At 47.1% G+C, this 26,430-nt stretch overlaps 1 protein-coding gene across 3 annotated transcripts in view; it reads right to left on the bottom strand.

The window, feature by feature from the left end:
• Positions 1-7,597: 7,597 nt before the first annotated feature.
• Positions 7,598-26,430, bottom strand: part of Tenm3 (teneurin transmembrane protein 3) — a 606,148-nt gene continuing 587,315 nt past the window's right edge. For all 3 annotated transcript variants that reach the window (XM_050147272.1, XM_050147274.1, XM_050147273.1), the window contains 4 exons: positions 19,593-19,889; positions 14,658-16,269; positions 11,602-11,732; positions 7,598-9,108 (listed from right to left, as the gene is read on the bottom strand). In XM_050147272.1, coding sequence (XP_050003229.1) covers positions 8,353-9,108; positions 11,602-11,732; positions 14,658-16,269; positions 19,593-19,889 — 2,796 coding nt within the window. In that variant the 3' untranslated portion in view covers positions 7,598-8,352. The remainder of the gene's footprint in view (positions 9,109-11,601; positions 11,733-14,657; positions 16,270-19,592; positions 19,890-26,430) is intronic.

Here is a 26,430-nt window from a genome sequence, read left to right as displayed (position 1 = left end):
GGCAGAGCAGGGACACTTCCTGGCCATGACACCTTCCGGCCCAGTACACTCTTGGCCTTTGAGGCTGCCAAGAGAAGGAAGCCCTGCTCTGCCTCCATTGTGCCTTCTGACCCAAGGATGCTGGGCTACTGTGCTTTGCTAACTTCCCTCAGCCAGTCTTGGATTTCCTTTTCTTGAATGGGGTAGAGCCTGGGAAGCTGGCCGCGGGTGGTGCTCTGAAGCAGAATGTTATCCCATATGACGCTCCTGCGATTCAAAACCCACCGACTGTTCATGCCATCTTGGGAGGATGAGGATTCAGTGCCAGGGTGGAAGGAGCCAGGGAGAGAACTCCCTTCCTTTGCTAGGGAAAGATCCTAACAGCTCAGCAAGCTCAGCTGTGGGGCAGCCGGGCACGCTCCAGAGATGCGAAAAGGCTTTGGGCTAGAACCACCCAGAGCAATTTTGTTCTAGCTTTTCTGTCCATCCTCATGTACACACACACACACACACACACACACACACACACACACACACAAACACACACACACACAGAGCTTATGGGAAAGTGCAGAATGGCCCACTTTAAAGACGGAGGAAGCTGCTTGATGCCGCCTTCAACCTGGCGGAGCTGAGACTAAGCGGGTCTTTTCTGCTCCGGACGACTCCCAGTTTCCCCACCTCTCTGGGGACCTTCTAAAGTTTGATTAACTAGAGTGCTAATTGGCGAAGGCTGCAGACAGAGCCGGAGTATGGCAGGGCTAGTCGTGTTTTCTTTGATTTACAAGAGCCAGGCAAGGCCGCGTCCACAGTTTAATGAGTGGGAAGTAATTGGGGACCTGTTGCCTTCAAAGAGCCCCAAGCTGGAGCCTGCCTCCCTTGCCCTGACTACTGGCACAGCACACTGCCTTTAGATGTGATGGCTGGTGAGAGGGCCTGGGAACCGGAGTGGAGGACTCCAGCCGGGTGCAGATTTATGATACGGACCTCAGCGGCTGGAGTGCGGCCAGTTCGCACTCAAGAGGCAACAACTCGGGTCTTAGGGCTGGTTCCCCAGCAGCCACCAAAGGGAGTCGCAGCGGTCAGAACAGGAAGGGGCTGTGTGTGAAGGACCCCCATGTACCCCGGCAGAGGCCCAATGAGGGAAGCAACATGGGGAAAGGCAGCCAGCCATTGCTTCAGCTCCGGGTAAAACGGGCCCAAGACCGGAACTGATACTCCTAATCCAGCTGCCAAAACTGGCTCCCCAGTGTTCTTGGTGTGTGTGTTAGGTGTGACTATGTGTTCTTCGCCTGGGTCTGCCTCTGCCTGGCGTTCCTGCTTCCAGGGGGCACCCGAGGGACCCTTACTGATGAACTGTGAAGATGCAAGCCGGACATACTTGTCCCCTAGCCCCCAGCTTGCGTGGTCTGGTGGTACTGTCAGGGCAAGATGTTCTGTTAACCTGGAAATCCAGCTAGTATCCATTTTAATCTTCCCATGAAGCTGTAGGCTTTTCCACCTTATGGTCCATGCTATTTTGACTTCCACACACCATCTCTAGTCTCCTTTCTTATCTCAGAGAGAAAGTGGGAAAACGGGCCTACATCGTTGGGTCCCCAAGACGCCTCCAGAAACGTCAGTAGGTTCTATCTAGCCAGGGACAGTCTCTAGAGGTAGGGACATACTGTCCCTTACTCTCCGCATCTACTGGCTTCTCTGTATGACAACCCAGGAATAAAAGGTTGAAAGCCCTTCCCCCCTTTTTTTCTTCTTACCCTGGCAGTGAAGCCAAGCTGAGGGAGGAAGGGAGTGGTGGAATCAGGAAGAAGCATGCTTTTTCTAGGCTGCCTGTCATTCTAGCACTTTCCGTGAGAGCCTAGCTCGGGCAGAAATAAAAATGCCACTCTGAATTTAAATGATCTGCCCTTCTGGGAAGGTCTTCCCGGCGACAGGGCTGTTAACATGGAAAGTCGAAGGTAAACAATGTATTTCAGAAATCACTGTTCTGAGTGGGCTGCGGAGCCCAGATAGCCTGCGGACAACTCCTGGGAGGAAGGGCCTTCTTTTGATCTGCCAGGCGAGAGGAACATGGCTTGACAGAGTTTCTGCTTGGCGTTAGGGGAACTCTTACGGGAGTGCAAGGACCAGGCCTCACTGAGGCGGTGCACGAAGCAGAAGGAATCGCTTTATGCAGAGTAGAATGGGACCAGAGAGGGTTCGTTTGAATGGGCCCATCCGGAGAGAGGGAGAGGGGGAGAGGGGGATCTTAGGCCTTCCATTGTTTTTATGTTTTGTTTGTTTCTGGTTCTGGACATTGCTGCAGCTTTTGACATCGACAGTCGGCACCTAAGGCGCCCATCGCTAGGGGGCGCAAGAGCCCTTCATGAAAGCGCCTCGCGGCCACCATGACCCAGACACAGGACTCTGGTGAGGCTCACTCCTCCAGGGTGCCACCAGAGGTTGGGACAGGCTCTCCCTTCCAAAGAAGCCAGAGTCCCGAAAAACTGAGGGGGAGAGGCAAGAGGGAATGGAGGACCGATTTGTGGAAAGATGGTCTCTCTCTTCTCAACCTCAAGAGAGCTGGGTTGTCTCCCTTCCCGTCCTCCCTCCACCTGTCTGTCCTACACAGGGTCGCTTCTCAGTGGTTGAGAATGACGCGGAAATCTCAGGCCTGACCTTGGAGATAATGTCACCGTTGAAGTGAGACTTTGAAACCTGCTTGCTCATAACCTTTTGTTAATAAGTTGGGGATGAAAGACTTGCCTTCCCTGTGATATCCGCAGCAGTTAAAATCACATGGTTTATCAATGGACCAGCATGGTTTTCCTCCTAAGGGGAAGAAAAGCAGACCCAATCTTTTTGGTCACATGCCAGGCAGCTCTTGCTGGGGTCATTCCAGAAAAAGAGGAGGAAGGAAAGAACGGAGGAGGATGCAGAGACAGGGAGCTGAGCATCGTTTTTTTTAAGGAGTATCTTCTGCAATGGGTAGAATTCACTTCCCATCCATTTAACTAGGAGGACAGTTTGGGATGGGGTAGGTCATTACTTACACAGTTGCTTAACCACTGTGTGACAAGAACCCGAGGTGGGGGAGCCTAGTTGGTGGCTCCCTTGGACTTCCTCTGAGCCGTTCTGTTTTCAGCCTTCACCCATGGCGAAGAGGCTGTCATTTTACCTCCTTGGGCACCGATGTGCCCCTCCCCTTGATAAAGTGAACTTGCAAACACTTTAGAGAATTCCTTCCTGCCCAGAGGACCACTTGCAAATCCTACGCAGTGAGCTACGTCATCAGATGGAATCGGCTAGGGTGGGTGGAATTCAGGAACTCTCCGCACCTGTGCCAAAGAATGTGGCCTCCCTTACTAATGCAGGTCGAATGGCTGTGGCCACTCACAATTCACCCTAAGCAGGAAGGCTGCAGCCAAAGCACCTCTCTTGCCCTAGAAGTCACAATTTATATTTCTAATTTTAATGCTCCTCTGCTTAGATCCCAGAAGGATTTATTAAATTTGCTTTGTGGAGCCCATTAACTCCAAACTGAATAATGATGTTCCTCTAAGCGCAGCATCGGCTGGTAGTAAACTCTCTGTACACAGGGCCCTAGGAATCCTGTATCCCTCCATGGCAGGATTTTAAGTCGGTTCATAACTGAAAAGGTTTCCTCAGTCTACCTGAAAGTTATTAGTAACTAACTGACGTCAAGAGACCGCTGTAGAGGGGGTGAACTAACACACGAGAGAACTGGCAATCGAGAATATTCACTACGCGGCTCGAAGCAGAGGGTAGAAAATTCCAGCAGCGTATCAACCTGTCTTTAGGACTCCTGCTTATTACTGTGGTTCAGGTGAGCAGGAAGGACAGAAACAGCCTGCAGTTTATTCCAAGGCCTTGGTAGGATGACCAAATGGGCGACCTATGGAAAATCTCCAGCCCTTCCTCTGGAAATGATGGGCATTCATTAGCATTGCTTGCAAGACTCACATCTCCGCACCAGAGCCAAGGAGCCAGAACTATTGGGAGGTGGGAGAGAGCACACAACACGTGTCTCACGACCTATGCAGATAGGGGTGGTGGTACCTCAACACCTTCCGGGGAGTGTTAGCGGGAGACTGTGCAAGGTAGGAAAGGCTGCTTCCTGAGAGAGAATTCTGCTTGTTTTGACTTGCCTTCTTTCTACACTACTTGGACAGTAGTGTGGAAACTTACTCAAATTTCTCTCAGTTCCCTCTCCCTTGCCTTCTAGAATTTACTGCATGCCGTGGACCGGAGCGCTTGGCCGGGCTCAGTTTTTCTTTCTTTCTTTCTTTCTTTCTTTCTTTCTTTCTTTCTTTCTTTCTTTCTTTCTTTCTTTCTTTCTTTTTTCAGGACAGGGTGATAGAGTCTGAGTATCTGTGAAAGGGGTAAGATCTTGCTACACTACCCTTCCAGGCTTTGCAGAGGAGATCTAGCCTCACTCATTCTACAGGAGCCTAAATGTCATTCCATCTAGCCTGGGTTGGGTGGTGGCATTTCGTGGGTGGGCTGTGACCTCTAAGTACAGTAAGCTCTGCACGCTGCTCAGGTGGTGTTGGTCACAGACAGAGCAGGCCATGGATCAGTGCCTTCAGGCTCTCTCTTCTGGACTCCTCCATTCCCAAAAGCACCTCACTCAGAGAGCCTGTTGGCTGTTTACCAGGTGAGCGGAATGGTTGCATTTGGAGCAGCTGAGACCAAAGAAAGGAGGGAGAGGAGTGGGCGTGGTCAGGGGTTTGAAGGCAGGATCCTCTCATCACCGTTTCTTTCAAGGACTTGAGGGTTCCTGTGACCATTAGGAAACAGGCAATGGTGTAAATACAAATGCACGCTTCACTGCAAGAGTGGCGCGCTCGGTACCCAGTTCTTTATCTGAAATCCACATCCACTACTGTTCTTTCTGCGTGCTCGGAGAGGGAAAGCAATGCAGAGAGGAAGGGTTGGAAGCCACGGCGTTTGTTTGTTTGTTTGTTTTCTGGGCTCCCGTGCCTCAAGCATATTAAACTCCAATTTGAGAAGAAACTAGACCCTTTAGCCAAGTGGAGTGACCTGATTCCTGCGACATCCACACCGTTGTCAAGTGGAGGTTGTCGCTGCAAAGCGAGCAAGGGGAAGTCTGCCTGCTCACACTGAAATCAAAGCCTTGGAGTGTCAACCTGGAATTGCTGAACAAGGTGAACCCTAATCAGTCGGTCTATATGTAGATTTAGACATCTCCAGGAGGCTGAGAACCTATCAGGCCCAAACTGATTATTCTAATCAAGTGTTTTAATTAAGCACACTCAACGCCAGCATCACAGGAATGAGACCTGCTTTTCAAGTAGTAATGGGTGATTTTGTTCCCCCTCAATTCTTCTTTCCAGCTAGTGTGTCTTTGTGGAGGTGTAGCTAACATTTTTCTACAGTAGGCTAGGGAAGAGTCCTCTGCGAAGGGCGCTCTTCCAAGCTGTCATTTTGATTTAAATACAAAAACAAGAGAATAAAAACCAGTAATAAAAGCACGCGTCAGTGGGGTCACCGCTGAATCAGCACCCCAAGATCTGCCTCCTTCTGCATCCACGTCAAACACCAAAGCAATTCTGGCTAGTCCCAGATTTGAAAAGAAAAATATATAAACGCACACACATTGGGTTGGCTTTTATTGGAATGCCGAGATGCAATCTATAGTCATCAAGTTATGGAAAATTCAGGTCACATATAAAGTTAAGAAGGCAAATGAAAAGAACAATACAAATCAGACAAAAATTTACATCTCAAAATATCATGAAAGCATTTTGACTGGCTTTGCCTAAAATACTTTGAATATCAATTTCTTTTGTTTTTGTAAGCTAATTCTTGTCATTATACAGCCCCCCAACCTCCCCCCCACCAACTCTTAGAAAAAGATCTCTTGTGTACATATTCCCCAAGGTCACTATTTCTTGTAAAAGCACGTTCAGACCACAAGCCTTTTTAGAAATAGGCTCATTACACGTACTAACAAGACACTAATTGGGTTGATTTGACTTCTTCTAAGAGAAGCACCAGGAGACTCTCCAAATCTGTCATTTATTGGTGCCCCTGTAAAGACCAGTCCACGTGGAGAAGATGTTAAGAGTGTAATTTCACTTCCGTCGCGTGGGACACGCTTTTCATGGTCAATACATCACAGACATTTCTGAGAATTTAGACTCGGAGCCTATTTCACCCAAAAGTACTTACAGCATGCTAAACGCAGCCCTGCCGAAGTCCCATTCAGCAAAACTGCGAACACCTAAGATAACAGTTAAAAAATAAAATGTCAAACAGAGCCATGTTTACGTGGTTTGAAATCTCATAGTCTTCTAAATTTGGGCTTCCTAGTACTTGCCAAAGGATTTCCAGGATAAAAAATATTAATGCTAATCTGTGCTTTCATTCTAATAAAATATCAGCATTCATTAGAAGATTAATTACTTCGGTATGCCCTACCACATACACAGCAACAGGGATAGCACTGAAACCGTAAATTCAGTAGCTATTTCGAAACTTCCCCCAGCCAATCTGCTTGATAAACACGCCTACTGTGCAGTTTAGAGTATGTGATACACACAGAGCAGATAGAAAATTATTTTCAATACATCACTTGAACCTTTATATTTACGACATGTTCACTTGCTATATTTATCACCATTATACATAGAGGAAAACAGTGCGTACTATATAGCTCAATGAACTGAGAAATATTTTCTAAAAATATGTTTTTTTTTTTTTTTTTTTTTTTGTGGCTGAATTTAGTGCTCCCGAAAGATTCGTCAGAGCGGCTGGGTTGGCACGAGAGGTGCAGATGGTGTCTATGGTGGAACCCCAAGCTTGCAGTCAGGGGTACTGCCATCAGTTTCCTTCCTACTCCACCCACTACCCAGGCTCCCCTTGGCCAGCACAGGCTGTACTCAAACAAGCCCCTACGAGGGTTGGGCCATGTGGGCTTACAGGACTTTGCCTTCCTGCTCCGGTCCCAGTTGCTGACCAACTCTAAGACTCACAGAGAGTGACCTTGACAGGTCGGCTCCCTGGCTCACTATTGCTCGGTTTCTGCAGTCTCTCCTAGATATTAAGATACGTGTTCATGGTGACCATGACATCACATCCTTCCCTCCCTCCCCACAAAGGTTCCCGAGCATCAGATTGTGGTCTCTTTCCTCCATCATGAAGCGGAGCATCGAGGGACAACGCTACAGTATTCGAAGCTCTGGTAGAGTAAGTCAGCTTGACTTTTAGGGTCCTGAGAGGGTCAGAGAACCCCTTCTCCCCCTTGTGTTGTTTTCGGTTCCTTCCTCCCTTTCCCCTGTATCTTCCATCACATTCTACCTGCCTCGGATATCTACTGTGCCTCTTGATTGATAACACATGAGGACACTGGCTTGCTGGGAAGGAGAAGGAAGAGAAAGGAGTTCTCTCATTAGCCACCCATTCAGGAGTGCACGGTCCTATCCGTCTACATGATAGAAAGTTGCACATTTTTTTCCAACCTAATACAAAAATATTAACACTTCTGGACATTATAGGCATAAGTTGTTATATCTCTACAATATAATAAGTTATACTGTACAGTTATAACAGATAACAAAAGATGCAATCCTTTTTAAAAAAATCACACAGTTCACATGTTTTTATCATTTTATTTTTAAGTATAAACTTTTTAAACACTTTACATAAATTAACTCCTCTGAGACTAATATTTGATGTACAGTAAATTGTAATTCATATAAAAATCCATAAACAACTTGTCTCACATAATTTACAAAAAAATCAGGGTTTCCTTTGCTTATCAGTGACAAGGATTCTATTTTGTCAGTTTTTCCCTCCCAGGGCAAGCCATGTTAGTAAAATCCATTATTAAATCCCCGCCGAAGCAGACGTCCCTTGTGCCAATGTCCTTTTACAAAGTAGCACGGGAAAGTAGTTGGGTTCTATAAACAGTAACTTTTGCCCCACACTTTAAAATGACAGATCTATGTATAACACATCCTAAGTAGAGATTACTTCCTGTAAGCAAAGGTCGACAATTCGGTAATATCTGGAAACATTGGACGCATTTTTTTTTCCTTTTTTAAAACCTTTGTTAAATACAGTGCCTCGAAAGTACAGAGGGTCACAGCAAAACGTTGTCTCGTTAATGCTTTTTTTTTCCCTTCTCATATTTCCAGTCCAAATGAGTGCAGCGATATGCGTATGTAAACATATTCTTTAAAGCCGATCACCTTTAAGGTCATTCAGAAAAGTTGTCTTTGTTTCTGGTTTGTGTCGCGTGTGTGTCTGCGATGTGGGTCTGCAGAGCAGTGTCGTTCTGGAAGGCTCTTTTGGAGAGTCCGGTTCGGATTGTGCTACAGGAGACTCTGCGCAGGGGTGGCCCGGGGGTTACCTCTTGCCGATCTCGCTTTGTCGCAGGAACTGAATGTTGTTGGCGCTGTCGGCCAGCTCGGGGTACTGCTCCACCGACAGTACGTAGTACCCGTCGTAGCCCTGCACCTTGCCCGCGCTCAGCAGCTGCCGCTTCTCGCCCTCTGTCCAGAGGCGCGCGCCCTCCTCGCCGTCGCGCACGCGCTGCTGCTCGCGCGCCCAGGCCCGGGCGAGAGCGCGCTGGCGAGCCTGCTCCAGGATGCGCGCCTTCTCCTCGTCCAGCGTCATGCCGTAGCGTACGTGCAGCGCCAGCGCGCCGAACTGCATCTCCACGTCGGCGAACCTGCGAGTCCTGCCGTTCACCACCGTGGTGGACTGCGACACGGTCACGTTGATGCCGTTCTCCAGCGCCTTGCGGCCACTCGTCAGCCGCAGCGTGCCCAGGTCGCTCTCGGGCGTGGTGGTCTTGATGAAGTAGTGCGTGTCCTTGCCCTCGATGGTGAAGTGCAGGTTCTCCAGGTAGAAGGCGTTGTTGAGCACCGCCGCCACCTTGATGCAGTCCTCGTTGGCGATGTTGAGCACGTTGGTCTGCACGCGCCCTTGGCTCACTGCCAGCATGACGCCCTTGCCGATGAGCGACTTGACCGTGGCGAACCACAGCCACGACTGTTCACCGCCTGCCTTGCGTCTGCTCACCTGCACTTCGGCCATCTTCCCCAGGGACAGGAAAGCCTTGGCTTGCCTTGCCACTTGTTGCTGAACTCCAAAAATGGGCTGGAGGGCAAGACACAAGAGGAAGGAGGTTAAAAGAACATCAGTGTGCGCAGGTCCTGGTTGATGGAAGCCACGCTTGTTGACCAAAAATAAAGCAGCCCCCCCCCACCCCCAAACACACTGAAAGCGCTGCATTGGGGAGGAAGAGGAAGGAGGATCAGGAGATCGAGGGCATACTTAGCTACATAGTAAGTTCAGGGTTATCTTGAGCTATGTGAGATCCTGCCCCAATCTCAAACAAGCACACACAAAAAACCAAACCGACGACTCAGCAATCAAACAAAACAGGTTTGAGTGAGGTGCAGAACCCTTACCGAAAATCCCTTGGCTCTACAGGAATTAAAAGGCCTACCCAAGCCAGGATGGAATGGCATCTCCTTTCCTCATGGTAGTGATTCTACTAGTTTTTAAAATGTACAAAAATGAGTTTATTGGCTGGCGAATGGTTCCTTGGGTAAAGGTCCCAACGGCCAAGCTTGACCAAACTGTCCTCTGACCTCTACACATGCGCAGTCCAGTGCGGTGTGTGCACAGAAAATAAAAACGCAATAAAAGATACAAAGGCCATCTCTTCCCATACTGTGGACTGCTTTTTTTAGTTTCCAGGGCAGGCAAACTATTCGTGTTATTATCTTTTATCCTGCAATTCCTAGATGCTTTCCCCCCCTCAAACCACCATACCTGGGAAAGCTGTAGCTTTCTCGGGGTGGGTGGGTGGGTGGGGGCTCCAGAGAAGGCCACAAATGAAAGAAAAGGCTAAAGGTCACCAGGCTCTCCTACACTTTAAATGCCCTTGCTGCAAGTCCTCAGTGCCTCCTGCCTTGCTGAACAGTTTGTAGCTGAGAGTCACCAGTGTGACTGCGGAGTGGAAATGCCCTGGGATGAGCAGACTAGGGACCATCCGGGGATGAGAATTTACATTTTAGAAAACAAGTATTTCAGGCAGATGGAAAGACAATGGACTGTCTCCACGGGCAAACTGCTTGCAATTGGGGTATCCTAACCCAGCCACTTATACAAGCAGATTTTGTCCGGCCAAACAGGGACAGCGGCTTCATTTGCAGCCCCTGCACTAGGGAGGCTGCCTGGTGGCTTTTACCCGTGATTCCCTAAGCTGTACTTAGGAGGCCTTTTTCTTGACAGAGAACTTGAGCCACACTGAAAGGCTGCCTGGGAGAAAAGATGGCAGGTCCATTTGTACAGGCAGACTAAAGTGCACTCAGACATGTTATGTCATGCAGATAGGACATGCATGTGCAAATGCATTAGGAGACTTCAGAGCGTCTTCATGGCACTTAGTCAGGGCAGATATGTTTGCCAGGAGGAAGGTTAAGGTGGGGACTGGAGAGAAGGCTCATGGGTTAAGAGCACATTGCTCTTCCACAGGACCCAGGTTTGGTTCCCAGTACTGACACCTGGCAGCTCACAACTGCCTGTGGTTCCAGTTCCAGCAGATCCTATGCCCTCATCTGCATTGGAATGCCAAGGGCACCTGCACTCACACATGCAAATCTCTGTACACATAGTTTTAATATATATATACATATATATATAAAACGAAAAAAAGAAGCAATGTTAAAATGGCCCCTAGACCCTAGATACTCGATGGATTTTGGTTATTATGTTAGATGCCACCTGAAACGTAGTTTTTTTATGCTAAGAATGAAACTTTATCAGAAAAATGTATCTGTGAGTACTGTGTATGCCATGTGTGTATTTGTGTGCTTTAGTCATGACTGCTTCTTTGTCTTCACGGAAGTGGTAGGGAAATGCTCAAGGTGGGGACTAACTTTTCTAGGAACTCCGCACTTCCATTATCACTAAGTGGTAACCCAATTTCTCGATCTCTAGTTATTTTGATGCATATTCTTTTCTGAGCCCTGAATGGCGGGAATTTAAAGAGGCACTTCCTGACCCAGCAGCTCTGACTTGACAATTGCCCCTTCTGTTTCTTAGCTTTACTTCTCACCCCAGGACCAGGCCTCCTGATCTACTGGCTTCAGGAAACGTCTACGAACACCCGGTCACAGACAGAGCCCTGCTAGAGGACATGTTTCGTTTTACTTTTCTGTAAATGCTGGTCTGGTACTGTTGTTGGGTTGCTAATTGGAAATCTGAATCCCTGCTCTCCTGTTTATTGAATCTGGCCTTCAGCTCCCAGGTGCCAGCAATGCTTTTTCCTGGGGTTCTCTGCAGAAGCCCTCCACGAGAAACACAAGCTTCTGCGTTTTACTACCTTTTGATGGCGTAGTTCAATGTTTTTATTAGCATCGCCAGAAACAGATGTGGCCTGTTCCACGGGCCCCTAGCACGCTGAACAGAAATGCGACTGTCGGTTTTCCTTCCTCAAAAGCGTGAAAAGAAAGAAAACGGAAAGACGGAACAGAAAAGCTGCTTTGGGCGCAGTCCTCGTGGGGGCAGCTCTATGGAACATGGATAAACAAGACACAAACACTCCATTCACCGCCTTCCCTCCGTTCTTTGGTCTCTTACCGGCACGTCGTCCCATTGTTGACTCTTCACAAGCTCGTAGGAGGGTTCTGTTAAATCAAACTTGGGAACGGGGAATCCGGGAATGGCGTTGTGCAGATGGAAGCCGAAAGTCACCAGCCAGCTGTTAACATCTGGAAGGAGACCATGCAGAGTCAGAGGTGGTAAGGGTTTATGGAGCGCTTCCACAAATTTACATTTTTATCTTAAAAAAAAAAAAAGAAAAAGAAAACCAGAACCCAGTTTCACAAATATTCATCTGGAAAGGAGACTAAGTTTGCCTTCCTCCTACCATCTTAAATCCGCTGTCTATTTTTAGACACGCAGACAGTAACCTCGACAGCAGAGCTGTGGCGGACGCTGCAGAAAATGGAGAGTAATAGATACTCACTTAGACGGGGTAGATAAACTGTCAGAAGCGCAAAATTGCATCCTGTGCCGGTAATAGTGATAAAAGTGGCAAGAGGAAGAGCAGCGTGAGAATTCGAGACGCAGATGCAGAAGACAAATGAAGTCCGTGCTTAGGAAAGACCCGTCTTAAGTGGAAGTTGTGTGACTGGTCCTCAAGCACCATTGTGCAAAGACCCTGGGGCGTCCATGAGCCACTGTCTACTAATGAAAACCCCCTAGATCGAGGAGAGCAAAATAAGTTGATTCTTCATCAAAGATGAACGCCGAGAGCTGGCCAACCTGGCCAAGGGCGCCGATGTTCTGATTTCCCTTAGCTCTGACTTCAAAGCCTCGCTGTGCACAGGTGGAGACTAACTTTTTGGGGGAGAGAACATGGGAACCTTTAACAGTGGTATTTTCAAATATTGTCACGTGACACCAAAAGCCATTAAGCAAAGAATAAGGCTTTTCTTCTCTTCTGGAGGTTATGATTTACGGAGCCACTCAGCGGGCTTGCCGCTTTATGAGTACAGTTGGGTGTAGATTATTTTATATATTAAGCACATTGCTGGAAAATTTGAAATTGCATTTCACCTAATATATTTTATGCCGTTCCGTCGCTCCTTTGATGTTTTTCAGAAAGTGCTGCCATGGCATTCCCTGCAGTCCGTGTTGCTAGGAGAAGATGAATTCGGGAGCTGTGGGCTCTCCACTCCTTCAGTCAGCCCCTGTCAGCACCTCACATAACCAGTGCTAAACTGCTTGTCAGGATGATGGAGAGCTGCCCGCTTCCCGTTTCCTTCTCTAGGGCACAAACTCTCACCTCATTGCCAGGCCGGCAGGTCCTTTGTCCAGGTCTCACGTGCCTGCAGTATCAGCGCTGTTCTCTCTGTTAAATGGGGTGGCAGAGTGTGTGTTCTCGTGGGGTGGGGAGAGGTCTCCACAGGGCTCACAGGGGACGGAAGGTGCTACCTTCCCGGGAGAGTGTATACACGGGTACAGGGAGGCCTTAAGTTTGGGGGGAAATGCTGTCATCCGCATGCTGACAGATTTAGGGCAGCTTCTTGTTTTCTGAAGAGTGTGTGCTCACAGGAAACCTGGGGTCTTTAGTATTGAAAAGCATTGCCTATCAAGATAATGGGATCTGGATGTGGGCTGACTGAGAACACTCCAGGGTGTTGCTGAGACGGTTGCTGGTGGAGCTGAAGGAAGGGGCTTACGGCTGGGCTCGTGGAAGGGCCACGGGAAAAACTCCATGTCACTTGGAAAGGTAGAAAGCAGATGTGAAGTGAACAGGGGTAGCATTTTCCACACCGGTCCTAAGAAACGGAAGAACTCCTTGGTGTGCCTCAAATACTCAGCTGGAACAGAGGTGGGCTGATGGGGCGGCCAACAGAAGCCAAAACACAGCAGAAAAAAGTTCAAGCAAACAACTAGAGAAAACAGGAATAAACCTTCGAGAAGCATGCATTGAAATATGGCAGAATAAACCAGGGATGGGAGGCTGGAGGCAGGGGAATCTAAAATTTTTAGAGAAGAGGATGGAAGACCATGGCAGTCCAGTACGGGGACCACAGCAGGACTTGTAAGCTCCTTCCTGTGTTCTAACACATGCCCCTGTGGTGGCGGAAGTGCAATCCGATTCTTTAAGTTTCCATTACCACAAGAGTCACACGGATTCCACCTTGGAAAGGCCCTCATCCTATAGCCTGGTCATCACTCCACATTAGCGATGACATTAGTGTGGATGTTAGCGATGTCGTCATGGAAGAGGACCAAGTGACTGACGCTCCATTACTGTCCTTAGGCGATGGTGCTGAGGAGGGTGGGAGGCATCTCTCAGGGGTGAGGCAAGGCGTGTTTCGTATGGCGTACTCCCATCATAAATGTACATATGTATGGGAAACCCAGCAGGAGATGTTTCTGAGGTAGTCACGATTTGATGCAGAATTCTGCGCACTCTGACATCCGCTGCCACAGGCAGCCATCGCTGTCCCATTTCATTGTTGTCACGTGTGCCCTTGCTTAAATACTTGGTTCCTGGAGTACTTCCTCTTGGAAGTGTTGGAGCCTTGGAGAGGGGAAGGATGTGGGAGGTCTTCATGTCCTTGTGGTATGCCCTTGAAGGGGATTACGGCATTCTGACCCCCTCCCGCCCTTTCCTGACTAATAATGCCTCCAAGTACTCGACCTATAGCCTGCTGGCTTGCTGCAGGTCTGAAGCGCTGGGGCTGATGGGACTCCCAAGCGGTGAGTCCTAATCAACTGATCTTGGGAATTTTGTCGTGATGACAGAAAGCAAACCGTTACAGCAACCGGGACTTGGCCGGGAAGAAGGGATCTAGTGGTGGGGGGAGAGACTAGACTATAAAGTCATACCACTGTAGCAATTGGTATTTCAATTTCGGGACTCTGAATTTAGCATGTTTTCTGCTCTCTGTATCTCTTCCCTTCCTTAGATGATTGAATTCTGTGTCATTTCAGAAACCATGGCCTTGAGCATAGTCAGGCAGAGTGGGAAGTAACTGTATTTCATTTTCCCTTTGTGGTTTCTCTATGGATCCTTAGAGAAATGAATATATCCAAAAGGTCAATTCTAGTTACTTTGTGTATTAATCTAATGGTAATAGTAATTTAGCACTTGGCAAGGAAAAAAAAAAAAACCTTACCTGTGATGTAGTCTTTCACATCATGGATTTTGCTTGCAGGGTTGTTATTCCGAAACATATAGAGGTTAAAAGGAGCCGGGTCCTTTCCGATTCTTTTCCAGATTTCAATGTCTGGCGTTGTCCATCGTCCTGCCAAAATGTCATAATCTCTTTCTCCAAAGTGGATTAATTTGGTGAGCGGGTCATACAAGCCCCCATGGAATCCAATTACCAGCTGGAAGTCAATATTGGAGTCAAAGTAGATTTCGCCATAGGCAGTGTACTGAATCTGCTTCAGCATCAGCCCGTTGCTGCTGAACACAGCCAGCGGGGTCCCCGTGTTATCCGAGGCGATGTAGAACTCGTCACCACTGCTGATCTCCATGGCGAAAAGATGTCCTTGGAGATCGTAGTAGAGGGAGGTGATTTCTGAGCTGGAGTGGTTGTAGACGTGAGTGATTCTCGTCGGGTACGTCAGGTCGGCATAGAAAAACTGAAGGTGTTGTCCCAGGCTGGTTTTGCTAGAAACACGCCGTCCCAGGCCGTCGTACCGATAGATCACTGTCCAGCCACTGCCTTTGCTGTAAACTCGAGTCAGAAGCCCCTTGGAGCTGTACTCAAATATCTCCGTGCCTCTCTGACGCAAGAAACCGTCTTCATCCAGCCGGTACTGCACATCCCCCAGGCGGGTGATTCGGTCCCGCAGGTCGTAACGCAGGGGCGTGAGGCGTGCGCTGCTGCTGGGGTTCAGCAGGTGGAGGTTCCCATTCAGGTCATAGTTATAACGCCACATGATCTTCTCGTTCAAGTAAACCGTTTGGAGCTGTCCGTCAACATCGTACTCGTAAGCGTATTTGGTAGTGTTGGCGAAGGGTCCTATTTTGATCTCTCTCTTGGTTACCCGGCCCATATTATCGTATTGAATTGTAATCCAGTACATGAGTGACCTGAATATCTCGTATTGAATCTCCTTGATGCGGCCATGGGCATCAAAGTGCTTCGTATAAGTCATTACGGCCGTGGAAATGATCTGGTTGATGTCATAGTATATAACTCCGAATTTTCCAAACTGCTCAACTTTGCCAGAAATGTCATCAAACTGGTACAGATCAATGGGCAGTGGAGTTTCGTTGATGACACCCTGCATGCTGGTCACTCGAAAGCTGTTGTCATAGCTATAGTCAAATCTTGCATTTACCATTCCGTCTTCACTAAAGCGGAAAATCTGTCTGTCAATCAGGGGGCCAATTTGCCTGTATCTAATGGTGCAAATAAAACCATCACTCTGAAGGTTTACTGTTTTCAGGACTCCTGCCGTTTCATCATAGGTAAAACTGACTCTGGTGCTATCGTACAAAATTTCCGATAGCCTGGTCAGCCTTCTATACTTGAATAAGACCCTCCGGCTTGTTCCCAGGAAAGCTGTTTGCAAGAGCAGCCCTTCCTCATTGTAGTCCGTGATGACAGAGGCATTGCTTTCTGGGGGGTTGTATATATTGCGGTAGTAGCCGATGGACCGGATGGTCTGCATGGTGTGGCGAGCCACACTGGGCATGGTGATGGCGGAGAGGCGGTCCCACATATCGTATTCAAAGATGTACTGCCGCTGGCTATGGAGCAGAAGAACCATGGACTGTGAAGAGAACACAGGCTGTTATCCAGGGTTGGTGAATTGGGGTGGGGGCTGGAGGGGTGGGGGGGGCACAAAAGCAGATTTAGTGACCACAAACACACAGGGACATTCTGCCTGAAAACAATGGTTTTCATTTTAATTGAGTTATCCTTGACCTTACATGGTGTTAATGATTCCTGCCTAATTTGCTTGGATGCTTAATTGTGAAGGGTTCTGCAATTAGTGGCTTAAGATTCATAATGTGATACTTGTCATGATTGAGCCATTCTTTTTCCAGGCATTCCCAGCCAACCAGCAGATTGTCAATGGATTTGGAGAAGTCATAATGCAGGCACGGACTAAGCTGGTTTAAAGACAATATTTCAAGGGGAAAATAGCAGAGGGGAAACGCAATCCTATCTATAATTGGCAATTATTTAGTAAGGTGTCCTTCCCCCTCATTTGGCTGAAGAGCCACTCAAATCAGGTTTTAATTTCCTGTGTATCTGGGGGGAGGGGGAGGAACAAAGCCAAAATATTATTTATGAAGAGACACAAAATTAGCCCTAAATGGATAATGTGTACATAAAGCATCAGTGTCAACAAACAGGGCTAAATCAGCTGCACAGTGAACCAGAGTTGTAAACACCCTTCACAGAAATATGGATTTGGACGTGGTGTCTCAATCTTGGATCTGTATAGACAAGCCTAACATTTTGATAATTCCTTCTGCAGATATGAAATAATGAATTTCACTTCAGGAGCTACAATCACGGTTTCTGGGCCCTGTAAGTGTTGGTATTAAATTATGAAGAAACTAACCATACAAATAAAAATGATCTCTACTACCCACACCCAGGTCCCTACAGAAAGATGGTTGGCATCAACTTATTGAGCCACCAGAGAGAAGGTCAACCCTGAGCTTGCCTGAGTAAGGAAGGCCCAACTGTAATGCAGGCCAGGGGCAGGTCTTCCTGAGATGCAGCTTCCTATGACCCCTATTAGAAAAGGTCAAATGATAGCCAAACTGGGAGGACGGTGAGGTCAGAGCCCCTGGGACTTATTCTTTTGAGTCTCGCATGGAAATGCAATCTACTCTCTTGTCAAAACCCATTCTTTTCCTTTCCGACTGAATTACAAAACACTTCTCACAACTCAGGTTCTGGAAGAGTCTCTTCTGTGGCCATGAGCAGCAACAATTTTTTACTTGTTATGACTGGGATCTGAAATGTCCCTCCAAAGATCCTGTGTTGATGGTTTGGCTACCAGTCTGTGGTCCTACTGGGAGGTAGTGACACTTTTAAATGGCAAGGCCTCACGGAAGGAAGTTAGATTATTGGGAACATGCCTTTGAAGGGGACATTGGAACCCCACTTCTCCCTTTACTTCCCCGACCCCATGAGATGAGCAACTTTGACACATGCCCCCTGCTGTGTCACTTCACCACAGACCCTGTCACAGTACAGCCAAGTGATGAGGGACCGAGTCATCTGAGAGCTAAAATTGTTCTCCCAAACAGGTTATGTCTCTGGCGTTTTGTCACAGTAGCAGAAAGCTGGCTAACACATGGCTTGTGTTCTTCCCAGGAAGGCTTGAACAACAACGGGAGGTAGTTCTGCAGGCCTTTAAAGTCCTATTTGATGGCAATTCGTCAACTGTTACTAGTCTTACTATAAATAGGTTTGGATTTGGTGTGCCTATCCTAGGTAGGAATCAGATACAGTCTCGGGGGGATTTTAGGAACTTAGGAGATAGTAAGAAGGAAGGTCCCGTTGGGTTTTCTGATCCTCACACAGATATGAAAATGACTTCCAGAGCGGCCTTTGTCGCTGTGTGAAAGTAGTTCTAGCCAACAATGCTCCCTCTGCTTTCCTTTAAACATTTTTAAGTCAAATTATGACGTGCATTATTTTGCGGGGGCGGGGTATTTCTACTGCTCTTCCTGTCAAACACTTAGTCTAAATGTTCCCGTCTCCGCCCCTCCCGCTTGCAGAAGTCCTCTTGGGGCTGGTTGGACTAGACATGGAAATACACGTCAGGTGCCGGATATGTTCCTAGGCAGGCATGTGTACAGGGAGCTTATCCGTGGTCTCTAAACAATTCCCGAGTGGCTAGAGTGTGACGGCAGGAGGGAGTTGGTCACCTGACAGTCCATGGCCCCGAGTCTGGCCAGGAGGATCCTTGCTGGAAGCACTGAGAGGTGGCATGGTGGTATAAGGTGGTAGCAACCTACCTTGATTTCTGAATCTGGTTTGGGAGGGCTGTGAAGTAGATAGGCTCATGTACAAAGGGTTAGGTTTAGACCAAGGGGTTTGGTGGAGCGCCATTGCTGAGGCGAATGCATGAACTCAGCAGTGACCTGCGTGGCTCATGACTGCTCTGGAGGACAGACCTTTCCTTGTTTAACTTTCAGTGTCCGCAGGGTTGGAGGCAGTGAACGCCAAGAGCTGAGGCTGTAACTCAGGTGCTGTGTAATCGGGAATACAGCGCTGGGAGATTTGAGGCATATGTGCACTCAAAAGCTAATCATTTTCTGTGGCTAACGCTTGTCCCAAAGGCAGATGAAATACTCGTGGAAATGCTCTTCGGTGGATTCTGTTCTTTAAGAAGCCAGTTACAGAAAACACTTCCCCTCCCCCCTTCTTCTCCATTCCATTCCTCTTGACCCCAGCCCAAACCTCAGGCTGCACCACCTACGGCTCAGGACCCTACACGTGTGTAAACCTCCAAGTTCTGAATCCCCATCTGTGGCATTGTGCACAGCTCTGAGGAATGGGAAACGGCCCAAGTCATGATGCTTAGCTCTCCCATGCAAATGAGAGAGAGAGACATCACCCGGTATCTGACAGTACGGCTTTCTAGGAAAATAGCCTCTTTTGGTTAATAATGCATAAATAGGCCCTGCATGCTTTTTATGGTTCCGCTGAAGCTCTGCCAGGGACAACACACAAACTGACAGCTCTAACCGTACTAATGCGAGCTCTCTCTTAAATGAAAGAGCCCGAGCAGAAATTATTTACAAATGACGTGCAAGCCCTGGGTCTAATTTGTGAATGTTGTCAGTGCAGGAGCTTGGCAGGTGCGCGGTGTTAGCGTGTTTGTTTACAGCGTAAATCACTTAAAAGGGTCTCAGATAGTAGAACTTAACTAAGGCGAAACTACTTTGCTAATACAGAAATTCATCACCCTGCACCTCCGTGACTGCCACGGGGATGCTTAGAATAACAAACAGGACTCAGTCATGTGTTGCTGTGTTTGTGTTTTTCCTTCTCGTCCTGCTCGGTGTGATTGTTGGAGAATGCGAGTCATCCCGTCCCCATGGGAACGCTAGAACACGGGCATACCTTTTCTAAGTATGTGTAACTCCACGTTTTACCATCAGCAAAGACCCGGGATACAATCCTCCCCTGTCCATCATAATCCACTTTTTCACTCGTAGTTCCACGCTGGATGCTGGCGATCTGACCCGTGGAGGAGTAGGTGACATTGACGGCCATCAGCTTGCTACTAGGCAGCCAGAGCGTTGGGTGCCCAGAGGTATCATAAGCGATCCTCAGAAGAAATTTCCGGTGGTCGTCATAGATCTTTTCTGTCTTGGTGGTCCGATCGAAGTCAACGGAGAGGAGGTTTCGTCCGTTGACCTGTTACCAAGTGAGACAGAGAACATCATCCCAAGGCTGGCCGCTTTTCACCCATCGGAGTTCTCGGTATTGTGTAAACACTGTTTATGGTGACTGATTCACTTTGCTAGTAGATTAATCTAGCAAATTCTGAGATACAAGGACAAGGTAATAGATGAACTGTTCTTTCACAAGGTTTTATTAAGCAGAAAGACAGCCTGGCATTTGTTCAAAACCGTTTCAATTCAATTTTGTAAATGAGAAGCAACAGATGAGAAAGAGAGAGACAGAGAGACAGCTGAGAAACTCGGAGAGAGACAGATAGGGAGAGACAGAGCGTGCAAAATGTGCTTGCTTTAAAGATTTTTCCAATGATAAACAACACCCTATGGAAATCACTCTAAGCTCCTCCCCTAAAAGGACAAAGAAAAAATAATTGCTTAGTGAATTAATCATGGCTACATTAAATAAAACAGTGGTAAATGCGACTCTAACCCTTTGAAGTGCAGTTAAGTAGAAGTTGGAGCCCACATTACTGTAAATTATTAATGAGTTGAACTAGCAGGAGGTTACAAATACGATCATTGCTTTGGGGCCAGTCTTAAAAAGTCACAATTTTTTAGAGTGTTGTTTTCTTTTTCTCTAACATCTGGGGAACGGGTCCAGACTTTCGAGTTCTTTCCTACCACATATCCGCGGGCTGGACATGGACTTAATTTATAAACCTAGCAATCGGTCTCTGTGTGGCTGCCTGCCACGTCCGGGATCTCTGATGAGATCTGGCTGTGACTGGCTATAATGCAGGGAAGGCACACTCGAGCCAGCTCTCGCTACTACACTGCAAGTGTGCAGCTAGGTAGGCGATAGTGTTTGCAGACTGAACTCTGAAGGGCAGAGCCCAAGCCTTTACTGGAGCCTTGGTCTTTATTGTGGGCTCAGTCTGTACATACCAAAGCTCTCACTAGATGTTTAGATTGTTAAAAATTAAACGGAGCAACCTTGACAGTGTGTGGCCACACTTTAACTAGAACTTTCAGAATTAACAAATGAACAGTATTAGCTCAAGGTGATTGCTTTGGTGGCTTGGATGTGGTTTGTTTTGCCAAAACCTAGGATGAAGTTTGGTTGCTGGTGTACAGGAAGGTGATGTGGAGCCTTTAAGAGGGACTCGGGTTTCTCCAAAGAGAAAGAAAGTTCTCATGGGAATTGATTTGTTCTCTCAGATCAGGTTCTTAGAGGCATGCTCTTTGTCCCTTGTAATTGTGACCATTTTTCTGCTACTTCCTGCCTTGAGGCTTTTAACAGAACCCAAGGAGGTGCTGGTGTTCTGCTTCTGGACTTCTAGGATGACTGGCTTAAGCAAACCTCTTTCCACCATAACCTACACAGCGTCAGACCTTCCATTATAGCAACCAGAAGCAAAATAAGATGCACACAACATTTCTATATAAATACAACATGACTAACATACACTCACACACATGATGTTCACACCTTTAATATCTGTGTTTACATGGTATCTTAGCTTTTTATTACTGTGACTTAAATACCAGAAGAATACCTCGATGAGGGTAGGACTGATTTTGGTTCACAGTTTAAGTTCGTTCGGTCAATCAAGGATCAGGGGGAACGTAGTGGAGGGAGTCAGGAAAGAGAGAAAGGAAGAGAGATAGCATTAGGCTGGCTTTCTCTCCTCCCCTCTCTTTATTTAGCCTATGGGGAGAAAGGGTAGGTTTTCCCTCTTTAGTGAATTATCTCTGGAAACACCCAGGGATGTGCTTCCGCCAGTTAGGAGGTTCTGACTGCAGTTAGGATGACTGTGAGGATTTGTCACCAGAAGCTCACCCCCTGTCACCCAGACACCCAAACACACATGTATGCACAGGTAGGTATGTATATGATATGCATGTACGTTTGTGTAAAACCTGTGATAAAATTCGTTTTTGCATTCTATCACTGATATTAATTGCATTCTATGCAGAAATATTCCTTAGGTCTAAACCTTTCTAATTGGCCATTCAAAGGGAGAGGTGTGAAGTCCATGGAGAGGTGCGGCATTAAGTCTTAAATGAGTTTGGTGAGGGGGGATGGGGGGAGATACTTCAAAGAGGTGATCTGCAGATACCGAGAAAGGGTTGAGCTTGAGCTCAGCACGGAGACGAGAGATGGAGTGACCCAGCCTTTTCAGACAGGGCTCATATGGAGAAAGAAAACTACTACATTATATCACGGCAGAAATTTGTCTGTTTCAAAATCTATATGATATGATATGATATGATATGATGTGTGTGTGTGTGTGTGTGAGCATGTGCGCACACACAGAATTCTAAAGCCTGACCTCCAAGAGTTACAAGGCCTAGGAGCAGCCTGCCATTGGGCTTTGAACTACCCTGCATCTGTTTCGTCCACATATAAACACAGACGTTGGGCCGGATCCCCAAGGCTTTGCCGTTTTTTTTTTTTTTTTTTTTTTTTTTTTTTTTTTTTTTTTTTTTTTTTACTGGGTCGTGAGCCAGCCAGCTCGAGGCTTCCTGGCCCCTTCCCTTTCCTGATGAAGAGAAGCGTCTGCACCAGGTGTTCCCTGCCTAGGTGAATTCTGTGGCGGTTTGCGGGATGCATTGGAAGGAAGTTACAGCTACTTTACAAACATCTTTTCTCAGGTCTGTAGAAAGATTTGATATTACATCAGCTTGGTAATTGGCAGGCCCAAGGGTTTTAGTTTCTGTAGGCGTTGTTTTGAATGCAAGAAGCTTTGGTAGGTCAACCACACTTTAGTGTATGGCCTCACATGTGTGAGTTATAGGCACCACAAAATATACTCCTTTTTTTTTTTTTTAAGGACAAAGTTGGGAGAGGATGGAGGGTGGATTCAGGAGGAGAAGCTTGGGAGGGTGGCGTGGGGGGGGGAGTTCGGGATGAATTTGATCAAAATATATCCTACACATGTGTGACATTCTCAGTCAATAAAAACATAGTATTAAATAGGAGAAAAACAGAAAAGGTTTTTTTTTTTGTACAATTTAAATGATTTAGGGCTTTTGGGTTTCTCAGATTTTGTTTTAGTAGTACGCCCCATCCCTATACCCCCAAGTTCAGGTCTGCCCTCTTTCTAAAAAAACCCTTAGGTTGTGCCAACCTATGAATAACCATGAAAGCCTGTGTAGTTTCCACAATACTGCCTGCATTATTGCCCCATCTGTTTGTGTTTGAGTTTGCATCCATTTCAATTTGTACATCAATTCTTTACTGCTGTCGCTAACCCTGCTTTATGTCCAGTGTTCCTTTGGCTCCAGCACCCGCATTCTGGGCCACGTATTTGGTGTGATCAGTGAATAACAAAGACCGGTCTGGAAGTCGTCTTTGCTCACCTGCGATCGGCTACTGGCTTCTGACGGGCTTTCTTGGTCTGTGTCTGACTGGCTTCCTTGGTTTGTGAGGATGGTTACACGACACCAATTCTCCCTCCCCCAGATAAAAACCAAGCATGTCATCAGTGTCAACACTGTGGGTCTCTATGTCAAACATGCCACCGTCTGAGGACATCTGGAAGCACTAGGAGACCCAACGGAAGATGGATGTTTTAATTTTCCTTTTTATCTAGATAATTACTATATGTAATATCTTTCCTATATCCTCCAGCTGAAATAATGAGTTTCAAGGAAGGGGATATTTTTATGCACATTTCAACATAAATCAAGGCGTGTACATTTGTGTGTGTGTGTGTGTGTGTGTGTGTGTATGTGTGTGTGTGGATCTCTGTGTTATAGCTGTATCTAACTCCGAGGTTTGAGCAATTCTCCTGCTTTGGCTTCACAGGTTGCAGGGGTTGCAGGTATGTGCCACTTTGCCTAGCAAGATGTTAAACATTCTTGTGTTTCCAGATATTAGTAAGTGCTATTTAAAATACAAAAGTTCACAAGACACGACCAGACCTCCTGTTCTCTCTGTCCCTTTCAAGCACGCCTTCTTTGGACATTGTAAATGAATTGCAGTGGCCGAGAGCTGTGTCCACTCTAAACAGGGCATCTTTTCTTTTAAGATTTACTTATTTTATGCCCGAGTGCTTTATCTGCATGTATGCCTTTAAGCCAGAGCCGAGCATCAGACCCCAGTAGAGATGGTTGTGAGCCACCCTGTGGTTGCTGGGAATTGAACTCAGGACCTCTGGAAGAGCAGCCAGTGCTGTTAACCGCTGAGCCATCTCTCCAGTCCCCTAAATCTTTTTTCCGATATTGTGCTTATGAAGGACATTGTTTTAGTGGGGATTTTATATTTTAAGTTATGAAAGCATCAGTTTAAGGTATTGGTGAGATGGCTCAGTCAGTATAGGGCTTGCAGCATAAGCATGGGGTGCTGGCTTTGCATTCCTAGCACCCATATTAACAACAACAACAGCAACAGCAACAACAACAGCAACAACAACAGCAACAACAACAACAACAACAGCAACAGCAACAACAGCAACAACAACAGCAACAGCAACAACAAGATCTGGGACCATGGTATGTGCCTGTAAATCCTGCATTGGTAGCCAGCCTAACATACAATTAGCTGTTGGTCATTGCAACACGACCTCTCTCAACAAAGCAAGGTGATGGCTCCCGAGGAACGACACCTAAGGTTCACTTCTGGCCTCCGCACGAACGTGCACACACATGCACCTGCACACACACAAAGACAAGAACGAGGCTAACACGAATACCTAATCTCAAGATCCAACCTTTATCTTCACCATTGGCACAATCACCATTCCACCTCTCTCAGCCTGGAAGTGAATCCCAGTATTGGGTACAGCGAAGGGGCCACTGCGCCTGCCTTTGCGGCGGACATTACTTCCCTTAAGCAAGCATGGAAAAATCTCCATTTTCATAGCGACGTCGAGCATGACTGTGACTAGTCACAGCGTCCTTTGACAGTGAGAGGGGAATGGCTACAATCTTCCTTCTGGAGCGCTTGAGAATTAAACTCACAATGACCTTAAACAGTTTGCCAGCGCAATCGGGCTCTGTGCACTCTTCTGAAGTGTTACAGAGGAGGAGGAAAGGGCTGGCTTGTTACCCAGCACGCTCGGCGACAACATGAAGCCTTCTCCATGGCCCTGTTGGAGCATCCACTGCCACAGATGGCTCCGTGTCTCCGTAGCCGCTCATCATGAGAGCAAACTAAATGTGTGATCCCATTCCAGGACAGAACACTGCATGAAAATACCACACAAATGTGATGGGCCGAGTGTGAGAGATTTAAATATGCTATCGTATTTATGTATGCCTTCAAACACGCTTCGGACTTCAAAATCCCGAGTGTTTCTCTTTACAACTGACTCACTAAAATTATCTTTTTTTTTTAACATAAATTCTAGGCAGGTATAAAAAAATGAATTTTGTTCCTGATGCCCAGCATGGATAAAACTCAGGACTATTTGTCAACTTTGTTTTTCAGACAATCTTACTATGTGCCCAGGTTAGCCTCAAACTCATGATTCTCTATTCTTAACTTCCTAAGTGTTGGGATTACTGGTCTGTGTCACTTAAGGCTAATTACTTTTTTAAAATCTCTGTGTGTGTATGAATACAGGCATGTTTGTGCCAAGCATGTGTGTGGAGGCCGGAGGATAACCTTGGGGATTGGTCTTCATCTTCCGCTTGGCTTGAGAGAGGGTCTTCGGACTCAAGGTTAGCCATCCCATGTACACACATGGGGATTCTCCTGTCTTGGCTTTATGCCTTGTTGGAGAAGTGCTGACATCACAGATACACACTAATTCCCCTGGCTTCACATGAACTCTGCGAATCTGACCTCAGGTCCTCACTCTTGCCTACAAGCTTTACCTGCTGAGCCAACCCCGGGCCTGAGCTCCACTTCTCTTTATCTGACAAACACAAGCACCTATTATGTATGCATCTACTTGTGAGTGTGCTGCTGTGCATGTCTGCGCATGCATGTGTGCATGGGGGTGGAGGCCAAAGGACAGCTCTGGGTGTTGTTCCTCAGAAGAACCTGCCCACCTCTCTCTCTCTCTCTCTCTCTCTCTCTCTCTCTCTCTCTCTCTCTCTCTCTCTCTCTTTTAAAAGAATCTCTCCTTGGCCTGGAGCTTGCCAATTAGGCTATGCTGGATGGCTCGAAAATCTGAGGGATGCACCTGTCTCTGCTTCCCTGGTGCTGGAATTACAAGTGTGCCACCCTGCCTGGCTTTTAGGGACTGATCTCAGGTCCTCACGCTCGCAGGGCAAGTGTTTTGCTGACTGAGCCAACTCGGCCCTCATCTATGTTCATTTTTAAGTTTAGCTCCTAGCCAGCGGGCCACCGAATGACCTTTATTCTGCCATGCTTTCCTGCATCGCTGCCAGGTTCCATGCGTCTAGTTCCTATTGTCACCATTTTTCCTATCCCAGTACTGTCTCAAAGAAAATGAATTTGCTGGATGCCAATAGAATTTTCCCTTTTCTACTTCCTGCCTTCTCTTTAACTTTTAAGTCTATTTTATACCACACACTTCCTATAATAACTGGCTATCCATCTATCAGTCGTCCATCTGTAAGACCTGTTAGGTGCAGTGTTAGGC

The sequence above is a fragment of the Alexandromys fortis genome, unplaced genomic scaffold, assembly GCF_014885135.2.
Source record: "Alexandromys fortis isolate MF-2015 unplaced genomic scaffold, M_Fortis_MF-2015_v1.1 scaffold_32, whole genome shotgun sequence".
Lineage (NCBI taxonomy): Eukaryota > Metazoa > Chordata > Mammalia > Rodentia > Cricetidae > Alexandromys > Alexandromys fortis.
This window is presented reverse-complemented; position numbering and strand designations above follow the sequence as displayed.